A 21,715-nucleotide genomic window follows, 5' to 3' on the forward strand; every position below is an offset into this window, starting at 1 on the left:
GCTGTCTGGTAAGGCCCCCACTTTCCCAGCAGTTCCTAATAGCAGCACTGCCAGACTTGCCTCCATACTGCTTAGCAAGGAAGCACCTCACTACCTCCTCAGTAACCTCGAGTATTCCTTGGAAATGTTGGTCATTACAGCCATGGTCATGTCCTCCCTGTTGAGGAATACTCTAATTCTGATGAAATTCCTCAGTGGTTTGCCAACTGCCCATTCCATGGAACAAACAAAAAAAACCCCAAGCGAAAGTAAAGAATGAATTTCCTCTTACTCCAAGATTAACAAAACAGACACACAGAAATAAAATAAAACCACACTTACAATTACCCTTTCCTTAGATCACCTATTGACTGGCTAACCAGCTCTTAAGACACTTACGTAGCTGGGATCAATCCTTACTCAAGATTTCTGGGCATTACTTATATAGAAAGGAATTGAGACTCGATGAATCTTCTCCTTATATATCTATTTGGTCCTTGAGCAAGAGGTCCAGCTTGAAAAGCTTTTTGTAGTCCATAACTTAATTAGGATGCCAATTTTTAACAGTGCTATTAAAAGATTACTGACCTCCCTGCCTAATTTTATATCGATGTCTTCTTGGCGTGGCTAGGTAGATCTATTTTCTAATCAGAGAATAAACATAACTTGTTAATGACTGTGCTAGTGCTTTACAGGCTACAGATCTATTTATAGAAATGAAGGAAATCTTCCTGCCTGGAATTGTCGAACATACGCTGATGTTCAAACATTTGTATGTAACCAGTGTACACAAAAGCCTATAATTTAAAGAAGCATATAAATAGATAGCCATACTTCATTCTCTTTTCTGTCTTTGCATAATATGCGTAATTCATTGTTATCTCTCAAATCCGGTCAGACTGTGACAGTAATCAATCAAATCTAAGGTGAGAACTGGCCTGGGGAATAAACATGCCTCACTTTGGCTCGGAGGGATATTGTGATTTGCAGCTTAATGTTTTCCCCATTCCATTCCTTTTCCTTTTTGTTATTCTACAGGGACTTTTAGACTACAGTTACTGGCAGCTGCAGTGAAGAGCATTCAGTTTAATACAATCTAGCCAGATTCTAGGCAAGTGCTAGGTAAGTGCCTCTCTGGCTACGTAGTCCATGGTCAAAGATGAAGCTCCCTTGATCCACCCATCAGCAGAACTATGCGGGATAGAATAAATTGTCTGAGTGGAGTGGAGTCTGATGGTATCGGTTATTAATTTTTTAATACTATTTTTACATTAACACACATTAAAGCTAATAAACTGTTGAGACACTGAAGGAACTTTTATTCTAAGTATGGGTTTACCTTGTTGGCTGGTGATTGTGTTAACTGGTAAACGTTTCTTACTGTGTCTCACTGCGCCCTGAAGTTTCTCTAAAACAAAAACAAAGCCTGAAAATCAGACCGTCACAGAGTGTTAACCCAACACCTCTAACAGCCCACTTGTATCCCACTTAAGCATTGGGCTTCCAAATTCTACCTTAATGGAATAAATCACAGTGTCAAAGGAAAAAGCATCACTCTTGTGAACCTTAGTTGCTTTGATCCTTGCTAAGCAATGAGTGGTGCTCTATTGCTCTCAAACTCAGCAGCGGTATATTTCTCTCTCCTGATGTCTTGCTTCCAAGGCCAGCAGAAGCTGCAGAGACAGCACATTTGGCTGCCTCCGGAAGGATGTTAGTGCTTTGTTTGGTTTGAATCTCTCACCTCACCCTCTAGCCGATGAACAATCATCATGGGCAGACTCTGAAGGGAATTTTCTCGAGGTCTTCTTGAAGGAAGGCTGATGCCAGTGATCTGGCAAGGGGGGATAGCCATGCCTCAGAAACCAACATCTCTCAACCACACCTACCCACAAAAAAATAATATGAATGGTAAAATTAGGGTTGGAAATAAGTAGTGCAATGCTATGACCACAAGTACAGCACAAGTACCACAAGAGAGCCGGAGAAACTGGCATGGTAGCAAAATGCGCTGGGATCTGTGCAGAAGGAAAAGAGACCTTGGAACAAGTCAGGAAGGTAAGATCAACTGGAAAAAAACCTTGCTGCATTATCAGTTATTCTAGTACCTTGCAGTAGATGGCACTGTGGAATTCCCATGGGCCACTACGGTTTACGAGACTGAAGCAGGAGCAATTGAGAAATCTTTCTTTTCCTTTTCAAAGGATGTGATCAAGGACGTTAGAAGTAATAATTAACCTAACAAGAACTGATAGAAAATAAGATAGAAAATGTGTACTTTAAAAAAACAACACACAAACCCAGGGAACATTAAGGGGAAGTAGCCTTAAGAGCAGAAACTGAATGGGAAGCAGGGGTTTTTTTGTCTACTGTATAGGCACTGAGGACACTATATGGGTCTTAGCTATTTGTATATGGAACAGAAAACTGATATGTTGTGGTTCAGATCAAAAGATAAATAATAGATTCAGAAAGCAGCATAAAAAAAAAAAAAGAGGATCCTTTCTTTATTTTGGCTAATGGTTTTTGAGTAGGAGAGGCAAGTAGAGCTGGGCAAAACTGCTCCATGATGGGTTTTCAACTAGACCACAATGCTGCAGTCTTGGGCCCATGGGGTTCTGTAGCCCAAAGAAACATCCGCAAGACAGTAGGGCTTTCCAAAGCCTAGTATGAAAAGTAGAATTTAGATAGCTAAGACAGAGCTGGCAGCACTACCTCTTGGTGTAAGACCCCACTTCTTGTGGACTTTGAATTTATTGAATTGTGGTAATTTCAGCTGACATCTTCCGCACCGCAGGTCTCGTTCAATGCACATGATTATTTCTGAGATTTAGTGTATGCACGGTGACGAGCAGATACAGGGAATAAGGAAGCGGTGTGAGGTTGGCTTTTTCATAGTACCCAGTGCCTTATTTTGGTATGTGATTGCACTAATTTCCCTTACAAGTATTCCTTTGTATGCATGAATGCTGTAATTCTGCATGCAAATCAAGAACATGTAATTGCACTGGCATTTTCAAAAACTTTTCAATACCACGTTTTGTTTGCTCGGTGTAGTCAATTTGGTTTTAAAGGCCTATACAGTAGATTTCCTGCAATGTCCATAAGAATCTGTTCTGCAGCTTGATTTTTTGATTTCCATTATTTCTTCCTTACCTGTGTTTATGAAAATAAAATGTCACCTTAAAAAGAAAAGTAGTCTTATTTTGTTTCTAATTGGTTTGCAATCAGAGTTGATATGTTTGCTAGTGGAGAACATAATCTCTACCGCAAGGAACTTGGCATGTCAGAGCAGACAACGCGATGCTTTTATGTACAGATGCATACGCACAGGATTCCACTTCTGACAAAATGGGAGAGCTTTATGAGGAAGATACAGGGCCCTTTTTATCAGTCTTATGATAAATGAATGAGTTATTGTGGTAAGGCCTTTCAGAGTTGGAGTTTCCAAAAGTGTACGGTTGACCAAGCATACTCCAGCTCCTGCTATTTTCTTTATAGCACAGAAGGTAAAGGAGGAACAACAAGTCCTAAGGCTTTTGGCTGGCTCAGTTAAGCTTTGGGTGCTCTGGCTGAATAATAAAAAAAAAAGAGCAGTGAAGAAAACTCAGTGTCCCTTTGCAAAACTCATCTTCTACTTGAACAAGTGCAGTTGGAACAGGATGAATAGACTAATCATTGCTTTTTAAGGAAACCATCATCTGTCTGTCTAAAATCTCTCTCCATGCTGTAATAGCTATTAACAGCATCTCTTACTGTAAGCACTATTTTTCCATCTTTATTTCTCATTCGTATACTTTGTATATATAGAAGTTCTGGTGTATAATTAGTTCTAGCGTATCCTGAGATACTCGACCACTTTTTCATACTAGTTGTGTGACCAGGCAATTGATGGAGCCATAGAAAGATTTCTTTCTCCCCATTCCTTTTTTTTTAAGGAATGTTCACCACAGGACCAAGGGCAACTCCTTTGGCAAGTTTGCCTGTGCTTTCTGAATATTTATTTAGTATCATTGTTTAGTACTGAATTCTCTGATTAATCTTCAGTGACAGTAACTTCAAGAAAAAATTACACATCTTCAAAAACTGTGTGGGCAAATTCATGGCAGAAAAATCTACTAAGACTATTAAATACAAAACCAGAAACTCCCTAAACTGCAAATTGCTGGAAGTTGGAAGAGTGTTCCAAGGAAGTATCACTGTATCTTTTGCTTATAATTTTCCCTGGGCATCTGCTTTTGGCCAGCATTGGAGACAGGGTACTGAGCCAGATGGATCTTTGGTCTGACTCAGTACTGTTACGATTTTATGGAAGTGTCATGAGCGAGATGTGACAGATGCAAGGATGCAGGTGAAGAAGTGCTTTTTTGTTTACAGGTAACGTGTCTTTTTTTTTCATTTTCTTTCTTTTCTCTTTCTTTTGTTTTTGGTTTGGTTTTTTTCTTTTCCCCAAAAAGTAATGAATATGCTATCTTTTGCTGTGAGAAGCCATTTAGCTTCAGTCATTGTTTTGCCAGAGCTGGCCTTTGCAAATTGAACCTAATTGCAAATGTTGTGGGGAAAGAGAAATCTCTCTATCCCTGGAGGAATTAAAGCTCTCACTGAGAACTCACTGGTCTGATCCTTTGTGTAACCACAGTGTTGTTGCTGAGCTCCTGCTCTCTATTAGCGTCCCGTGCAGTCTAGGGTTTAACTTGGCAGGACTCAAGGTTTTCAGAGAAATTGGTTCAGCTCTTTAACCATCACGTTTACCAGCTCACATGCAAAATCCCTGAATATCAAAAGTCACGGATACTTTGAAAGCACATGAAAATCCATGACTCACATGACAGCTGTGACAAAAATGCAGTCTTTCCTATTGCCCTTTTGTTTATGGTCTTTCAGCCAGTTTCCAGTCCGACAGTATAGAAGTTCAAGACTATTTTCAGGCAAAGGTGTAAAGTTCAATAGCAGTACCTTGAAATCTTTGCTAAAACTCAGACACGGTTTTCACTGTGTTCGCTTCACCTGTAGCTCTTTTAAAGTACAGAACAATAAAAAAAAGATATTGTTTGCCTGAAAAGACCTTATTTTTATATTTATTGTATTTGTGGTTTTAAGAATTCTTTTTGCACGTCTGGTACTCAGGCATTTATACATATGTATTTTAACACTCTTTTAAATGCATCAACATGAATGTCAGCCACTGCTAAAAGGGAGAAGTCTTCAATCAGTTGTGTGATAGTGGATTAAAAGAAAATTGCAAGGGCTGTCAACATTTGTAAAAAGCTTGTTCATGAACAAATTCAACAGTCACAGGTTTTTGAGATCTGACCCAGTTGTTGAATGGTCACTTTAATTTGGCATAAATCTGCCGTCCTCCCCTCCGTCGCACCCTTGGCTACCAGTTTTTTCTGCCTCTCCTCTGCTGGCACTAGCACTATTCTTCAGCCTGATTTTTCTGCCACATGGATGCATAAATTCTAGCAGTGGAACAAGGATGAGTGTGGGCAGGACTGTTCCTCCGACGCAGCACAAACCAGCGCCTAATTAAAGCGGGCATGTAACCATGGCCCTGGTCCTTGGCTCTTCCATCAAGTGCTGTGTGCTGAACAGTTTATATCGGGGTTGTTTCTGTTTCTGAAGCTGAGGAAGGTTATACCGGAGAGGAGGCAGGTTTTCAAATATGAATGAGGACCAGCCTCATAGTACCTGCCCTACAAGTCTCCAGTTGCCCCCACAGACGGCACGTAGCTGCGGAGAACGTGCAGCACAAGCATGCCGTGCTTCTGTATTAACGCCATCACCAAAACAAGTGATTTGCTCATATTTGCAGTCAATTAGCAGTTAAATGGCTGCCAAAGAGCACTATTCGGACAATAATCTGAGCCTGACAAGGCCAGTTGCCGCTGCTATCTGGAAAGGGGGTGAGGGCAGAAAGTGAAGGTCTCCTAGTACATGCTGTACTGGGAGGTTGTAGCTGTGGGCCGTTGCCTTCTGTCTTCTCCCCTCCCCGACTTCTGCTGTTAATAAATGCTCGTCGAGGAAGAGAAAGGAGTGGCGACCTCTCGGCAGGTTTGTCAGCTACAGGAAAGCACGGACTGTGAGGAAAGGGAACAAATTGGTCCAAAGGTCCAGACACCAGTGCTAATTCAGGACCCCGCAGGAGAAGAGCAGGACTGCTGCCGCTGTCGGCTCCTCGAACCGAACAGAAGTGCAGTCTCTCACAGAGGAAGGGTGGAACGTGGCTCCTGGTGGTATCTCCAGATCTTTCCACCTGTGTCATCTCCAGCTGTCCATCTAACATCTTTTCTTTTGAACTCCTTCTCTGGAAGCAGTGACATGACTAGCTCTTACCCAGAAATAACGGTTAGATGTGCTGGGCATTCGAATGTGGCCCAAAACACTGTAGAAGACTCCCTAAGCTCACACAAACACATACATCAAGAAGTTACAAGATGGGGGGTCAAATGAAAGCCTACATGCTCCTGTGAAATAGATCTGCTGCGGGGGGGAATCATCCAAGCTCGCAGAGGATTAAATTACTCTGTTGAGCTCAGTTTTAACAATAACAGCAATAGTCATGATCATCTCCTGCCTCTGAACACGGGCCAGTTAATAGAATCTCATGAGCAGGGGCATAAAAGGCAGTTATGACCATGGAAGCATGAATAGGATCTACAAAAAGCTTTCAGCAAGGCAAGTGACGGGATCTGTCTGATGAACGGGTCAGATGGTCTAGAACATACAAAAAAATGCTTTCCCTTTAAGGAGAAAGACGACATCAGAAGATACTTAGTCAGAAACAAACTAGGAACCATACTTCTTACTCCTGACTCGCCTACCAACCTCTAAATGTTGAGGATGCTTTTCTGAGCATGAGGAGTTTTGTTCTAATTACAGGCTGAAATTGTGTTTCCTGGCTGTTAATTGGTGACGTTCTTCCTCCCTTCCTCTCTGTTTAAATAGCACTATTGATTTTAGACTTTTTTCCATTACCTCTCCTAATTACTTCAAAGTATAGATATTAGCAATTCGGTCGGTTCGCTAGGTAACTTGCTTTACGACCAATAATGTCTGCTGCGTGGTGCCTTCTTGTAATTTCTATATTTACACTTGCTTTTTGCTATGGTTTCCAACTTTACCGCTTATTTGTCGTATTCTTATTAAAGAGGGGTTTGAAATGTCATTTGGGACATTTCACCTCCAATAGTAATGCTTCTTAAATTCTGGTTTTTAAATTTACTTCCTTTGGTTGGATTGCTGTATTTTTCTTCCTCTTGTGACTTTTTTTTCTCTTATTTTGTGTCTTGGTGAAATGTTCTTATCTGCAAGAGAAATGAAGGCAATTTTCCTATTTCCATTAAAATGTATTTTAGAATCACCTCTTTGAGCAATGCCTCCTGAAGGCCTGTTGGCTGGTTTCTGGTTTTGACTTCTTTTTTGTAGAAATTGTAACCTGTTGGGCCTTAATTATAATGACTCCAAGATTCTCCAGCTGCCTTGGATTTTAGTATTTCCTCTTGCTATATTTCTTCCACTACTCCACCTCTTCTTTGCCTCCAACTCTTCTGCTCTTCTTCTGATGAACTGAATTAAAACTTTCACTAGCAGAAATTATGGTGTGCAGCTGTGCACACCATTTGCTGATTCCAGATTCTTTCCCCTCTGTTTATGCTTTCCACACAGATTGTTGCTGCCACAGGAAAAACAAATTAAATAAAACTGGCACCCGGCTTACTGGTGAGACTAGCAGTAAACAAGCTGGGGAATGTTGGAGCTGTGTGATAGCCTTAAGAAAATGAAATTAAATAAAAAGTCCAGCTGCAATGAACCGTTTAGCACAAATGTGTAGAAAGTATCGTGAAGGTGAGGCGTCCCAAAGGGGGATGACTGTGGGTTGATTTTTATTGAACCTAATAAGCTTTGGTGTCTTTCTCCAGGTTAGGGAGCTAACAGGTTGACTTGGAGGGCCTGGGAAGGATAACTTGCTCTTTCTAAAAGGCCAGTATTTCTAGCAAAGGATTTATTTCCATTCTCCGCAGCAAACCATTTTGCTTGCTTATTAGTTAATGAGTATGGAGAATAAGGGGAAACATTCCCTACTTGGTGTTAAGATACACATATGGGTCTGCTGAGATATTTCAAGTCTGGAACCTAACTGGCAAAATTTTGGGTACCTTCCAATGTGTGTCGCCAGCTGCATGTGAATATGCATCCCTGAAATGCTAGCATTTGGCAGCCATCAAGATCTGCAAATATTAAAGTATTCATTCTTGGATCTACCTATATGTTTATAACTTGCCTCCCCCAACTGTGTGTGAGAGTCCAAAACCAAAGAATCCCCAAATACCCTTTATATGCTCTCTGGCTCTCACTCCCACACACACTCGTACGTGCATGTGCATGTATGCATAGTTATTAGTCAAAAATACATGCAGACATACACAAAAAACAAGGCAGAAAGGAAAGCTGCTCTTGAAGGGATGTCATTTGTGAGATGCGGCGTTTGCAGCTTCATTTTTGGTCTTTTATTTGATAGAAGATATTTCACTTTTCCTCTCCTTTTATAAGGTATTCTGTGCTGAACATAAAGTTAGCAGAAACTTGGGGGGGGCAACAGGGTGGATTAAGGGCACAGCAGAAATTGGTCTGAGAGATATACTTTGGGGCGAAAAGGAAGCTGCAGGCTGAAGAGGGGACCTCTAAAGGGCAAAAAAACCCCCACCCTTGAATAGCTTCTTGGGTTCTTATTGCAAATGAACTTGCAAACCTCTTCTCCTGTGGGTCCAGCCAAGTGATTTCAGCCATTGCGAGCGACGATTGCTGCGCACGCCTTGGTCGCAGCGGCGGCAGGCTGGCGGGGGGGAAGGGGGGAAAAGGCAGAGAACGGCCCCTTACCTGTGACAGGCGTGATGTTTTTTGCCTTGTCCCCCTCGCCTCCCTCCTACACACGCATTAATAAAGCGAGTAAGGATTTCACGCTACGCAGTTCTTGGAAACAGGTTGGAGAGCCAGCGGTGCTGTAACCTACGCGTGCTTCTCCTTTCAGGAACGAGTCCCACGCGCCGCGTTCAGGGACTCAAAAACCTCGCTGCCAGCCGGGGCAGAGGCGAAGCGTCCGCAGCCTTTGGTTAGAGTTCCCTTGGTGCTGGGAAAAACCGTCGTTCTGAAAGCGAAGTGGTATCATGTATGTAAGATATAACGTAACTTTGTTTTTTACAAAAGCTCCTATTCAGCACGGCGCGGAGCTGGGAGGCTCTGAGCAGGGCAGGACACTTCACAGGCAGATTGAAGCCGGTAAACACATACAGGAGATAAAAGTTTGAGATTCTTTGGAGGGAAACCTGGTCAGAATTCAAGTTTTTGATGTGGACATGAGCCTCGTCTCCTGCCTTGCTTCTGCAGCCAGTGCCTCCAGGTTCCAGTAAAGTCAGACTGGAGATGCAGTCTCTTCTCTCGCCCTTCCAGTCCCTGCCGCCACCACCACCACCTCAGACGGGTGGCTGGTGCATTGGAGGTCCTGCTTTCATCTGACTCATTCTCCTTTTCTGTCACAGTGACCTCCAGTGGTTCTCTTCATTTATGTCCTGCGTGCTGTGTCCTTCTAAAGAAATTGGGCTAATTTCCCCACACACACACCTTTTTTTTTTTCTTCTTTTTGAAATATCCACACAGCAAAACCTGTTGAAGGGAAGAAATGAGAACACATCAGTTTTTTAATCGGATTATTATTGTTGCTTGTGTGGGCACTGGATTCCTCCTCACTGAACGTGCAGGAAAGGCATGCATCTGTGAGACTGGTGAAATAATTAGCTGGTGAAACAGAACCATTATTTGTGACTATTAAATGAATGAGTAAAACTGTTCTGAGATGTGCCAAAACGTTCACATAGAAAAATCAGACTGCTCAAGGGGAGGGAGGGGGTGAGAGGCTTGGAAAAACTGATTTGTTCAAGTTTGAAGCAGGTCAGGGAAGAGTGGGGGAGGGAAAGGGACTAACTTCATCTCTGAGGTGGTCCCACTTTCAAGAACTTTGTGAGCCCTCTTTCTGGAAGTGGTTCTCTTTATACATTCAGACTTGGCTGGCAGCGGTCACCTTGCTTGGCCTTCCCTTATTTAAAGAAACAGCTGCATATGTCAGTGTTTTTGTTGCTATTACTTTGTACCTTGTGCCAGAAGCTCTGAAGCTATAAGCCTGCTCGCCTTACATGTACAGCATATAAATCTGTACTCTAAAGAGGTCTGATGGGACGGTGCTGGAGGATGGGAATGAAAGGGAAGGGCATCAGAGGCTAGGACTGAGACACCCCTCTATGCAAAGGAGAGACAGATCGTTATAGACTGGAAGAGGGATTGCATTGAAAACAAGTCAAATACTGTCAAACTCCAAGGGGTCCTTGGGAATATCTTTTATGCAGGCAAATCTACCAGTGAACTCAGTGGAAGTCTTGCTTGATTAAGGCATGAACATAGCCCTAGAGCATCCCTCCCACCGCCTGCCCAAGCCCAACAGAAAAAAGCAGAAGTCTGGGTGTTAAAGAAAATGCCCATGAATTAATTTGTAGTCTGTTGTTGAAAACAGTGTCAGGGAAGATTAACACTTAAATTTAATTGCTTGGAAGTGCCTGTGGTGTTCACTTTTGTTCTGAGATAGCTATGCATCTCATCTGCTGTGAGTTCTTCCTCATTCTTGCTAGCCCTGTCTGGTGGCAGAAGAGAAAATATTGGTGAAAGGCAGGATGACTCCCAAGAATCCTGTGTTAGACCAACCTCTGGTTTAGCTACTGGTATTTCTTTTCCAGCTGGATGAAGAGCCTGCCCTCAGACAAGCTGAGGCTGCCCGTGCACGAGGCAGATGATGAACGGGTGAGCGCAACCTGCAGCCCAACGTCTGATGCGTGTGCGCCGGTCCCAGCGATAGCTCCTGTGAACATCAGCAAAAGCTCTGCGGGGTGTTTACAGTGCACCCAGACAAGCATTCCTTTCATGATACCTAACAGACATTATATATACCACTGTAGGTTGCTCCATATAATCCTGCCTAGGCTCTGACAAATAAGACCGCATCGTGGACTGTGCTTCCCCAGCTTCAGGCAACTTGCCATTCTGCTCTCTTTCCTCTTAATGAGTTAAAATCACCTAGGATAAGCAGCACATTTTCCTGAGGTCTTTTTTTCCTGAGAATTTTAATTAGATCCTTGTAGTTGTTTTTGATTATGCATGCATATGTTCTTACTACAATGCTGTTTAAATAATAAGATGCACAGCAAATTGTTCATGTAAGTGTGTTCTAAATTTGCTGGTGATTTTGGACTGTGACACTAACTCTTGTTATGTCTGTCTGTGTTGGTCTCTGGCTGCTGGCTTTTTTTATAAGTGTAACTATTAATGGTCCCAGTGGGTTGATCTTTTTCTGATAAAAATGTCTCTTAAATGGATTAAATACAAATGACAGATCATCTGTCGTTAGAGCTGCTCTTAACTCCATGTCATCTTATCAGTATCTGAATAACTCGAATACAGGCATAGTGATTGTGATATATTTATTTAAAGTTTTCGTTCTCCTGCCAATAATGAGCCTCTGAAACTGAGCAAAGCCGAGAGCTCTGGATCTGCTTAGCCCTACGGAGTCCTAACGTGAAAGTAAGTGCAATGTAAAAATAAAAAATAAAAAAAAATCAGTGGATGTCAGCTGCATTTCATTAACGTAGATAGCATTTTATGTATCTTATTTCATGATCTGGTGTTTCAAATATAAACAAATCCACTCTGTCCTGTAAGGAACTTCCTGTAGCCATTGCACAACAGCTAGGCTACTTGAGAAGGGGCCTTTTAAAGAACAGCCTTTCTGTATCTTTCACACTTAAAAAGCCCCAAAGTTTTGTCAAGTTTTTATACTAGTGCCAATTCCTCACAGCATATCATTTGAAACTGACTGTCACCCAAGCGACTGTCAGTAATGCTGTCCAGTCCTGCCCAGGTGTACTGAGAGATGAGCCTTCAGATCTTCCCAGCCACTGGTGGTGGCTCTGCCTCTGTTCTTCCCAGGAGTACGTTGTCACGCTTCTGCTGCGTGTGACTGACAGACTGTATATCCGACAAACATGTAGGACCTCTCTGTGATCGGTGCTTGCAATACCGAGTGCTTGTGTATGTGAACAACCCTTCTGTGGTCAAGGAGACCATGCAATCCTTATTTATTGATGGTGAGAAATCATGTGGGACTCATATTGGTGTATTAGACTTAAACTGCTTGAGGCTGTAAAGCAAGCCTGTCAACCCAAGGTACGTTTAAACTAACTTCTCAGTATAGTTAGTGAGTTACAAGGAGACTTGTCCTTCATCTCCTGTGATTTCATATGTGTAAGTAAGTGGAATGTCATCACTACACACTGAGAAGACTTATCATTATCCCCCAAAACTTGATAAGCCCATTTTGTCTTATGAAAAATTTGTTAAGTCTGTGTGCTTTGCTGGTAAATCTCTCTTGGTTATTATTGGAAAGGAACTGAAGTGATGCAAAAGGTAGAAAGGAAAAGAATCTATTTACAGACACTTCTTGCCTGCTGGCACAGAAAACTGTAGACATTTTAAGTGAGTACAGCAAAGCACTAAGTCTTCCCTGTTTTGTCTCAGAATGGCAAAAGCAGACTGGCCTAAAAGTCTGGCTGAGGAATTGGCTACTAATACCCCCAGTTCTCATGTTGATGGGTCACCACTCCTATGAGCCCCAGCCTGGATGAGAGGAGTCTTGGAGGAGTTTGCATTTGACATTGAGAGTTGATCTGGTTGCAAGACCAAACCATTGACAAGATGGTATACAGCCACTCTTTCTTCTTATTGGGAAAAGAATTGGGTTTATTTGGACCAGAGTTTAACATCACTCAGTGATTTACTGTGATGTGCTCATGTGTTTCAGCTACTAGAGGCTGAAAGAGGACAAGAATAAGTTTCTGAACACTGGTGACGTGACTAATTGTGAAAATTTGAAAGGCATCAGAGTAGGTCTTCTTCATCCCTCCAGCATAGCAAAAAAATAGAAAATTAGGATACATACTGGAAAACTCAGGTTACAAGGTGGGATACTTTTTCCTTTTGTCATGCCTTATTTTTTTGTTTGAGTGATCCAGATCTTATGAAATGTAGTTCTAATGGCATTAAACCGCAGAAATCCCTCCCGCCCCTAACATGCTTGTACATGCACAGTCATGGCAAGAAAGGGCCTTCCAATATCTTGCTGCTAATGAAGGATTTTCATTAGTGCATATGTAGAGCTTACCATGTAGTTCCACCAGGAAAAAAATCCCTTCAAATTTTCTGCAGTTTTCCTTAAGGGAAGATGTCCACAATATGTGGAGTGGTCTTAAACATGCTCTCTAAAGTCCAAGCACGTACTCTAGTGTAGCAGTGCACCCAATAAGGTGCAGAGGATGCTCACCTGCATTGTCAGAGAACAGGATCCAGCCGCTGGAAAAAGACACTCCATGGCATGCGCGTTGCAAACCACTCTGTTGGATCTCTAACTCATTCGGAAGGAAAGTCACGGAGAGTGTTAGATCATAGATATTTTCCATGGTAATTAGTTAACATGAACTATAGGAAAAAATTATTTGTGAGGAGAAGAGTCCAGGAAACCAATTAAAAGACAGCACTCTAGGAGGTATATATTCGAAGAACTGTGTGGGAAGTTATGTGCATAACTTCCACTGAAGTCAATGTCTAGAGGGCCATCATGGTGGATGGGTGATGAGAAACTGTCTTTAAGTGTGGTCACCTTTATCTGGGTGAATACTGAAACTTATGACTTACTATCTGATGACTGAGTGGGTGACTATCTCATAGCCTGGGTGAAAGAACTGGGACAACCAACCACGGAAAAAAAAAACAACAACAAAACCAACCAAAAACCAGGGCAGGGACGATGACGACAGGGGCAAGCTATACATCAATGTTTTGTTATTCTGCACCAAGCTTTCAGTAGAGCTCGGAACGTTTTAGAAAAGTGGGCAAGTCTGACCCCATTTTGAATAATAACTGGGATAAAGAAGTAAAATTCCTTCTCCAAGGAGTCCCAGTGTTCCTGTTAACAAATTGGGGATGAATGCACGTGCCTCTTTCCCCTGCTTTGTTCTTGAAGCCCTTAGAGAAACTGGTGGTGGTCTCAGTAGAGTACAAAATGTATACTTTTTAATGAGTTTGTTGCTCCTATGACCTGACTCCGCATGCCGATGGTTTCCATTTTATAATGGGAGGTATCATGGTGTGGTGCTTAAAAAGCAGTTTGTGCTTCCTCTATTTGTATCTGTTTTGTGATTAAATAAAGACCTTCAGACTCCAGAGAAACTATTCCAGCACCTTTTCTCTGCAGTAAATTATGACCAAATAACAAAATGTTTTAAACTCTCAAAGACTGTAACTAAATACAGCCAGCATTCCCCTACTTTCTGAATTACTGCAAGAGAGCCAAATTCTCTGTGGTGGCTCAGGAGATCAAGGGCACTTACTCATAAGTGAACACGCATGCTTACTACACTGTAGGTGCATTGTATTGGGAATAGTACTGTCCACATGTTGAGATGGTGAATGCCTAAAACTAAGCCAAATAGTTCCTGTGCTTGAAATCCCTTCCTTGAGAGCATAGAGTCATTTCATAGTATAGGCGTAAACTACATGGGCTTTTTTCTTGTGTGTCTTGAAAGCCAGATGAATGTCTGCATTTATTAAGGACCACGGAACAAACTCTGTGAGTGGAACTCCACTATTAGTGAGCTACCACTGCCAAGTGCACAGAGCCTAAAAAGATCTGTTTTTCAGGTCCAGCACAGGGGAGCCGCTGTGAACTGTCATCATTTGATGTCTCTTAACAGCTTTTAAGTTCTGTAGTAAACATGGACTACTTTAAAACCAGAGCAGCAGTGGGGTGCCAAATGTAGGTTCCCCTTGGAGGTCTTGGTCAGTAACAACATTTCTGAATGTGTTAGCTGGATCTGAGAGGCAGGACAGCTGTTCAGTGCACTTCTGAGGTAGTCCACCATGTCCTAGTATGACACCCTGGCTTCATTTCTTTGTAATTCTAACTCATCTTTGACCTCTGAAGCTGAAAACTTGTGAACGGTCTTTTAGAAAATTTCAGCCAAAATAGTCATACCATTTTTAAATGCAAAACGAGGAAAACACATTGTATTATCCGTGTTAAAAATATTCTGGAATATCTTCTGAGAAGTCTTAGCACCTTTGTGGCTTCGGGGAAAATGGAAATTTTGAAGTGCATCCTCTGCATTAGGAATGTTCTTTTATCACCTTAAAGGACACCTGGCTATGTTGTAGCCCTCTGCAGAATCACACTTATTGAATGAAGGCTCCTTCAGCAGCAAAAGCCTTCATCACTGAGCATGGTCCAACTCCTTTGCATGACTGGACTTTGAGTGCACATCCCTTACTGGACAACCAAAAGTACCCCACCACCCTCCAGCTCCCATGTTCCACCAGGAGCGCAGACCCTGCTGTCTGAGCAGGCTCGTGCTCGGAGGCTACGAGGGCAAAGGCAGGCTATCCCCACAACGCCTGTTTAGCCAGGAAATTGGGCAAAGGCACTGGGATAGGGCAATGTAAAGCAACAGTGAGGAGGAAACTTCCCCACTTTGCTCTAGTTGGTTTTCCTGCTGGCAGGTGAGTAGAGAGCAGGAGGAAGATGGTGTGGCTGCTGAGGGGAGAGCTGCCAGGAGAAAAGCTGGGACGAAGAGCTTGGGGAAACAAAAGATCAATGGTTATGAACCAGGATGCAGAAGAGGGTCTTGCTGAGCCAGGAGACTGGTGAAGGAAGTTGATGGGGATGAGGTGAGGTCTGGGATTAGGTGTCCAAAGAGGAGAGAAAATGGAGTATGGCTGGGGATGGTGGGGACCAGGAGAAATGGAGCTGAAAGGACTTGGGGTGTGGAGAAGGAGGGAGGAGTGAGGAGAGGGACGGTGACAGAAATGGTGTAAGTGGAAACAGTGATCCAAGGAGAGCGCAGGGCAGCTGATGTCAGATGAAGAGAGATGGATTTTGGCTTTAGCAGAGGAAAAGGAATGAGGCACGGATGGGGAAGCAGAGGTCAGGGGAGAGAGAGCGAAGAGAAAATAGGTGACAGAAGTAAGAACTGTAACATCTGATCAGGTAATCCTAGCCCTGACTGAAATGTAGCAGCAAAGAGGCCAAATGAAAGGCGTGCGAGCAATCTTCCTTCTGGTACTTCTAAACTCTTGGAGTGCCTCCATACCAATAATGCTGTCTATTTTAGGTGTGTTTGGGTGTGCACATGTGCCATGTAGAACATCAGGTGGGCAGACATGCATGAATGTAAAAATGCAGTCTTCCAAGAGGTCATACAATACAAAGGTTGAAGCTCTACCACACTTTTTTTTCCTCCTCTGAAATAATCATACCTTACATTTGTAGATCAGAAAATATGAGGATAAGTCCCGATTACTGCAGGGTCCCTGAGACAAGTTGAATCATTGGGGTTGAACCATCTGAGAAACTGAAATCTCTGGACGATTTCAGCCCCCACACAGCTAGGAAGGCAAAGCTGCTGTTGCTTGTCTCAGAAATAGAGGTCTTCGGATTTATTTTCCTGCAAAATCAAGAGCTCAAAAAAACTTGCGTTCACTTTTGCGGAGTTAAGTCCAACAGTCTGCAGCAGTGACTTTCAAACCGTAGTCTGTGGACCACAGGATCCATAGACAGCTTTTATAAGGCCTGTGTAAAGCTCTCTAAGAAAAACAGGACTCCTGCTTAAATTCGCTACCATCACAAATTTTACATACAGAAACTAGGAAAAACTTCCAAGTCCTTAATGGACCGTGTAAAGGTATGGGGGAGACCCGAGGCACTTCAAAATCAGGCCTCCTTTTATGAAGTGGCCAGTTCTGTGGAGCCAAGGTTTAGCATTTGGGTGTATGGTTTTGTTTTATGCTCTTTGGGGCCCCTGTCTGCCGAGGACCATCCTTTCTGACGAAGATAAATTGCCTCTGCCCACCATAGCTTTAGGTTTTAGTTCCAGCTGGGATATGCCAGTAATCCCGAGATACAAAATCATCTTCTGAATAAATTGCAGCTAACTTCAGTTGTATAAAACTGAGCATTAGCTGGATACTATAAATAGGCAGGATATGCAGGGAGGCCAAGTTGAAAATGTGCAGGAACCATGCCTTTTTTCTTTAATGAAACCCCAACGTTGTGCTAGGTTTCCTCATGTTTAATATTTTTCATCTGAAAATTAAACAATATGCATGTGCTTTGTGGCTGCAGTAATTAACTGGACATAACAAAACGTTGAATTTCGCACTTCAGAGAAGCGCATGGGGGAGGATGGGTAAGTTTTTCTCAAGTTTTCTTGGTTTTAGTGCTTTCTTGGAGGTAGTTTTCTGCAAGATTGGGCAGAGAGCAGAAATACATCTGGTTTATATTATATGATGGCTGTACTTTGGCAATGGAAAAAGATGGCACTTAAAAAAAAGGAAAGAAGAATAAAAAAGAAAAGCTTGGCAACTACAGAATGGAGCAACAATTACAAGAACTATCTTAAAATTCCCAGGATTTGTAATTTATTTTTCCACGCTTGCATTTTTCTGATGTTGCTGATGTTAAAAGAGTGAGACAGAGGAAATTCAGTAGGATTTTACAAAGTACAGATATCTCCGTGAAACAATCTCCTTTATTCAGGTTGCCCGCATAGCAGCTGCTGTGATTAACGTGTGGGTGGTAGCGAAAGGGATAGGAAGCAGGACTCGTATGCTCACTTTAGAAAAAGTGATAGATCATAATTTCTTTCTGTTGTTTTCTTCAGCCAGTCGCCATGAAGTAATGAAGGTGGTCTCCCCCTTAACTGCAATTATCTATGGGTATAAGGCAGAAGTAGAATTAATGCAGATGTTTTTTGGAAACAGAGGCATGTGAGGCATCTTTGTGGTGAGAGAGGGGAAGAGTTATTCAAGCAATGCAACAGCACCTAGTGATTTGTCACCTCCTGCGGTTTCCGTTTTTTCTTTCCGTTATATATTCACCCAGGAAACACTCTTTTTTTGTTCCACTCGCATTAACGTAAGGTGGTCCCAAAGTACAAGGAGCTGAGACTCTATTCATGTGGTAGACCTTTGCATCTTTGACAAAAGTTGGTGGGAGCCGAGGACACTGAGCATTTGTATTTTGGAACAAGACTACGGAGTGTGACATGTGACCACCTTCCAAGAGTGGAGTAAGTAAAAGTGATGCATCCCATGGGACTGCTTTTCACACCCTCTCTTGTGGAGAATGTAATGCCTCAGCCTTTGCAGGGCTGGGGGCTGGAAAGGTTGAGAATTGTGCCTTCCCTGCAGCGGGGTCTGAGCTATATGACAGTACCCCCAGGTTGTTCAGCAACTTAGCTGACTTGAAATAGAGCACTGGAATGAAATATGTTCTGAGTGATTTTTAAGTAAAAGCTAATGTGAAAATGTGGGAGTTTGAACCAATGTAAACACATTAAATTTAAAACCATTTTCAAATGTAGTAAAGAAAAAAATAGTGTTCCTGCTCTTGAAATTCCTAAAGGACACATTTTTCCTTCTGAGTCATGGTTTAATTAGATTATATTTTATTAGACATTCTTTACAAATTTTAAAATATTGCTATTATACATGCACAAAGGAAAATCAGTTTGAACAATTGTATGTAGGCATTCACTGAAGTCAACCACAAAACAGGAACATCTTATGTCAGTTATCAATGTACTCGATATGTATATCTAAAGTGCATTATGTTACAAAAAATATAGAAAGTCAGCAGCACCAAGATACGTTCACAAAATAAATACACCAGTCAACAAAATAAATTATGGTAAATGTGACAATAATAATTGTCTTAGCCTTAGCAAAAAAAAAAAAAAAAAAAAGGAAAATTCACAATAACCAAATGTGCAGTTTCAGAGAGCAATGGGGGGAAAAAAGTTTTATTCTGAGCATTTACAATATTTACAGGTAATAAATATTTTAATACTTCCCATATGTTCACTATTACAGAATACTGCAATATGTCTTCCAAAAATCTCTTGCTGAAAATGTCAGCGCCTCCTGCAAAGAAATGAAGGGCAGAAAAAATACAAAAATTAATTTTTCACTTCAAATACATAGACACAAAATTAATAGCAAGAGTGCCACAGACTACAAATGGGTGTGCCTTGCTAATAAACATTTGCAATAACAGGGCCGGTTTAAAAATGCTACAGTTTTAGATATCAAGACCTCTACTATATTTCCTTCAATGCAACTCATCTGGCAGAATGAAGACTTGCAGTTTGTCACAACACTTAGGCCATCTATTCCATTATATTTACACTCAGAGAAATAGGAAGAGGCTTTGGTTTTCTTCTTTCTATGCAAGAAGGTTCCTGAGTGCTACAGGTAGAAAAATTGTACCTACCTATAATAAATATGCCAAGTACTAAAAAGAAAAAAAAAATACAGTTGGAGAAATGAGACATTTGTTTTGAAGATAAGAAAAAGAAAGTCCTTATTGAACACTGTGGCAACCATGCCCCTGCTGTGTTAACTGCTTGGGTGTGATGCCAGGCTTCTGATTACAACAGTCCCATGGGGCTTATTTGGTCCATCTTTCCCACTGGTAGACCGCCTGTTAGACAAGGGTCTGTTCATCTTAGAGATACATATTTCTGTGGTGTCATGTATATGAGTAGATGCAGTACCCATGCAGTAAAGGTTGCTCAGGTCTTGAAGTGAACAGATCCTTGATATTGCGTTTCTTTAAGTGCTTGAATGAATGAGAAGGCTATAATCCTGAAACTTGCCCTCTGTGAACCTAAGAGCTTGGTCCTGAGGGAAAACGAGCATCTCATCGTATTAAGCTCTGACTCCTGTTGCATTCAGTCCAAGCTGAAACAGTCAGCTGTATGCAGTCCTGAGATTTAGGAGTTTTTTTTCTAAGGGACGCTGGCAGCCTGGTGTGTGTTCTCTACTCCTCTCTTCCTTGTGAAGGCACAAGAACAAAAGCAGACCCTGCTCCTATCCTGTTAGTATATTAATTATACTACAATATTATTTTACGTTATTTCTTAGCGGTACTGCAGGAAATGCTGAAGCATTGGGCTTCTTTCCCTTCTGTCCCTGTGAACGGCACATTTCTATAATGCGTGTTGGTTCCCTGGGAAACAGCTATAGGGTGGAATGTGAAGCTATAGGATGGAGAGGGGTTCGCTCTGTTGCTGGACTGATTGCCGAAGCTGCGGGTAGTATTCCACATGGCAGATATGTGTGGGCGTGAGATACAAAAAAAAAGAGGAAATCCTTGAGACTTTAGCAGGGTTTTTTTTTTATGTGAACATTGAAAGTGAGACTACATTTAACATTAGGGAGTCTACTAATTTGAAAGGTTTCTTAGGAAATTAGGTAATAACAGTTTAATTGAATTGGAATGGGAATATAGCTGGAATGTCCATGAGAAAGATTTTTTTAAGTGCCTGGAATGGGAATGCTAGCATGAAGCTCCTTAATAATTAACTAGTCATATTAGGGTGTATTCAGGCTACATTACAATATGTATGATAATGGCACGTGATTCATACAGCATGACTGTATATGTGTGTCTGCACTACACAGGCCTATTTTTAAGAGGGTGACATTTTCAGTTTGGCTTGGACGTTAGGCTTTGTTTTAGAGTTTAAGCAAAGCCACATCTTGACAGTGGGGTCTGTACTAATGACTACTTGCAAGCTGCTTTTTGTGATTTGCTCACAGATTTTGCAAGATTGGTTTCTTCTATGAGATACTTCCTGTAGTAAGTCAAAAGATCTAGAGAGCACATTATTTTTGGTCATTTTTCTGACCTAAACCCAAAATTTTGGGATCAAGATGGCGTGGAGGGAATTGGCACGAGGATTTTAATTCAGTGTGTTGAGCAGAAAAGAAGCACAAAGATAGAGTGAAAAGCACTAAAGTTTATCTTTGCACTCCCTTGACATTTACCCTGCTGCATTGTGTGTATCCACTTCACTGCAGAGTGGTGATGCTCCTCCTAAGCTGCAGCTAGCCTTAGGGGTAACTTCTACTGGTGTAGCATATGGAAATCCTGTCTTGCCCCCCAGGAGCAAATAGAGTAGAAGTTCCTGATTCAGCTCAGTACAGCTGAGGAATCAGCCTCACTCAGATGTGGTCATTCCTTCATCTAAAATGCGCTTGCCCACCTTGTGCCAACAACCGCATAGACAACTGCATTGAACCTGACTCTCCCATCTGAAGTACATGTCAGAGAGTTGGGACTAGCTTTCATTTAAAGTTTAGAAATTATATCTTTTGCCAGCCTACTGGGATAACTACAACCTCATATACTAGCCGTTTCTTAAGAGCTGAACCAGCATATTATGCTCCGTAATTGTGAAGGAAGAATTTTGTTTTCCTGTTTTATGGCTTCTCTTTGTTTAATAGTCTTCAATCAAGTAACTAAAATATAGGTCCTCTTTAGGAATCTGTTTCTTGTCCTTGGGAAATACTGCATCTCGGGCAACAATATCAGTAAGGTAAACCTGGACTGCCTTCAGCAGTCTGGACTGCGCAGTAAAGCTGACTGCCTTCAGCCATCTAACCATACCTGAAACAGAAAGGCTGAACTAGGAAAATCAACAGGGTTGTACCTGTAGTTCTTTAACATATCCCATTGGACAGACAACCAACGACAGACTAGTAAGAAAAAGAAATAACAGTTGAAATGCCCTAACATGTTCTTTCC

General features: G+C 41.9%; 1 protein-coding gene across 1 annotated transcript in view; it reads right to left on the reverse strand.

Moving 5' to 3' along the window:
• Positions 1-18,906: 18,906 nt before the first annotated feature.
• The window catches only part of PTHLH (parathyroid hormone-like hormone), a gene marked incomplete at its 5' end in the record, with an annotated part of 4,483 nt that continues 1,674 nt past the window's right edge, over positions 18,907-21,715 (reverse strand). Inside the window, one exon of the mRNA XM_010282630.1 lies at positions 18,907-19,047. Within this exon, the coding sequence (XP_010280932.1) occupies positions 19,038-19,047 (10 nt within the window). The remainder of the gene's footprint in view (positions 19,048-21,715) is intronic.

Source organism: Phaethon lepturus, unplaced genomic scaffold (assembly GCF_000687285.1).
Source record: "Phaethon lepturus isolate BGI_N335 unplaced genomic scaffold, ASM68728v1 scaffold49552, whole genome shotgun sequence".
NCBI lineage: Eukaryota > Metazoa > Chordata > Aves > Phaethontiformes > Phaethontidae > Phaethon > Phaethon lepturus.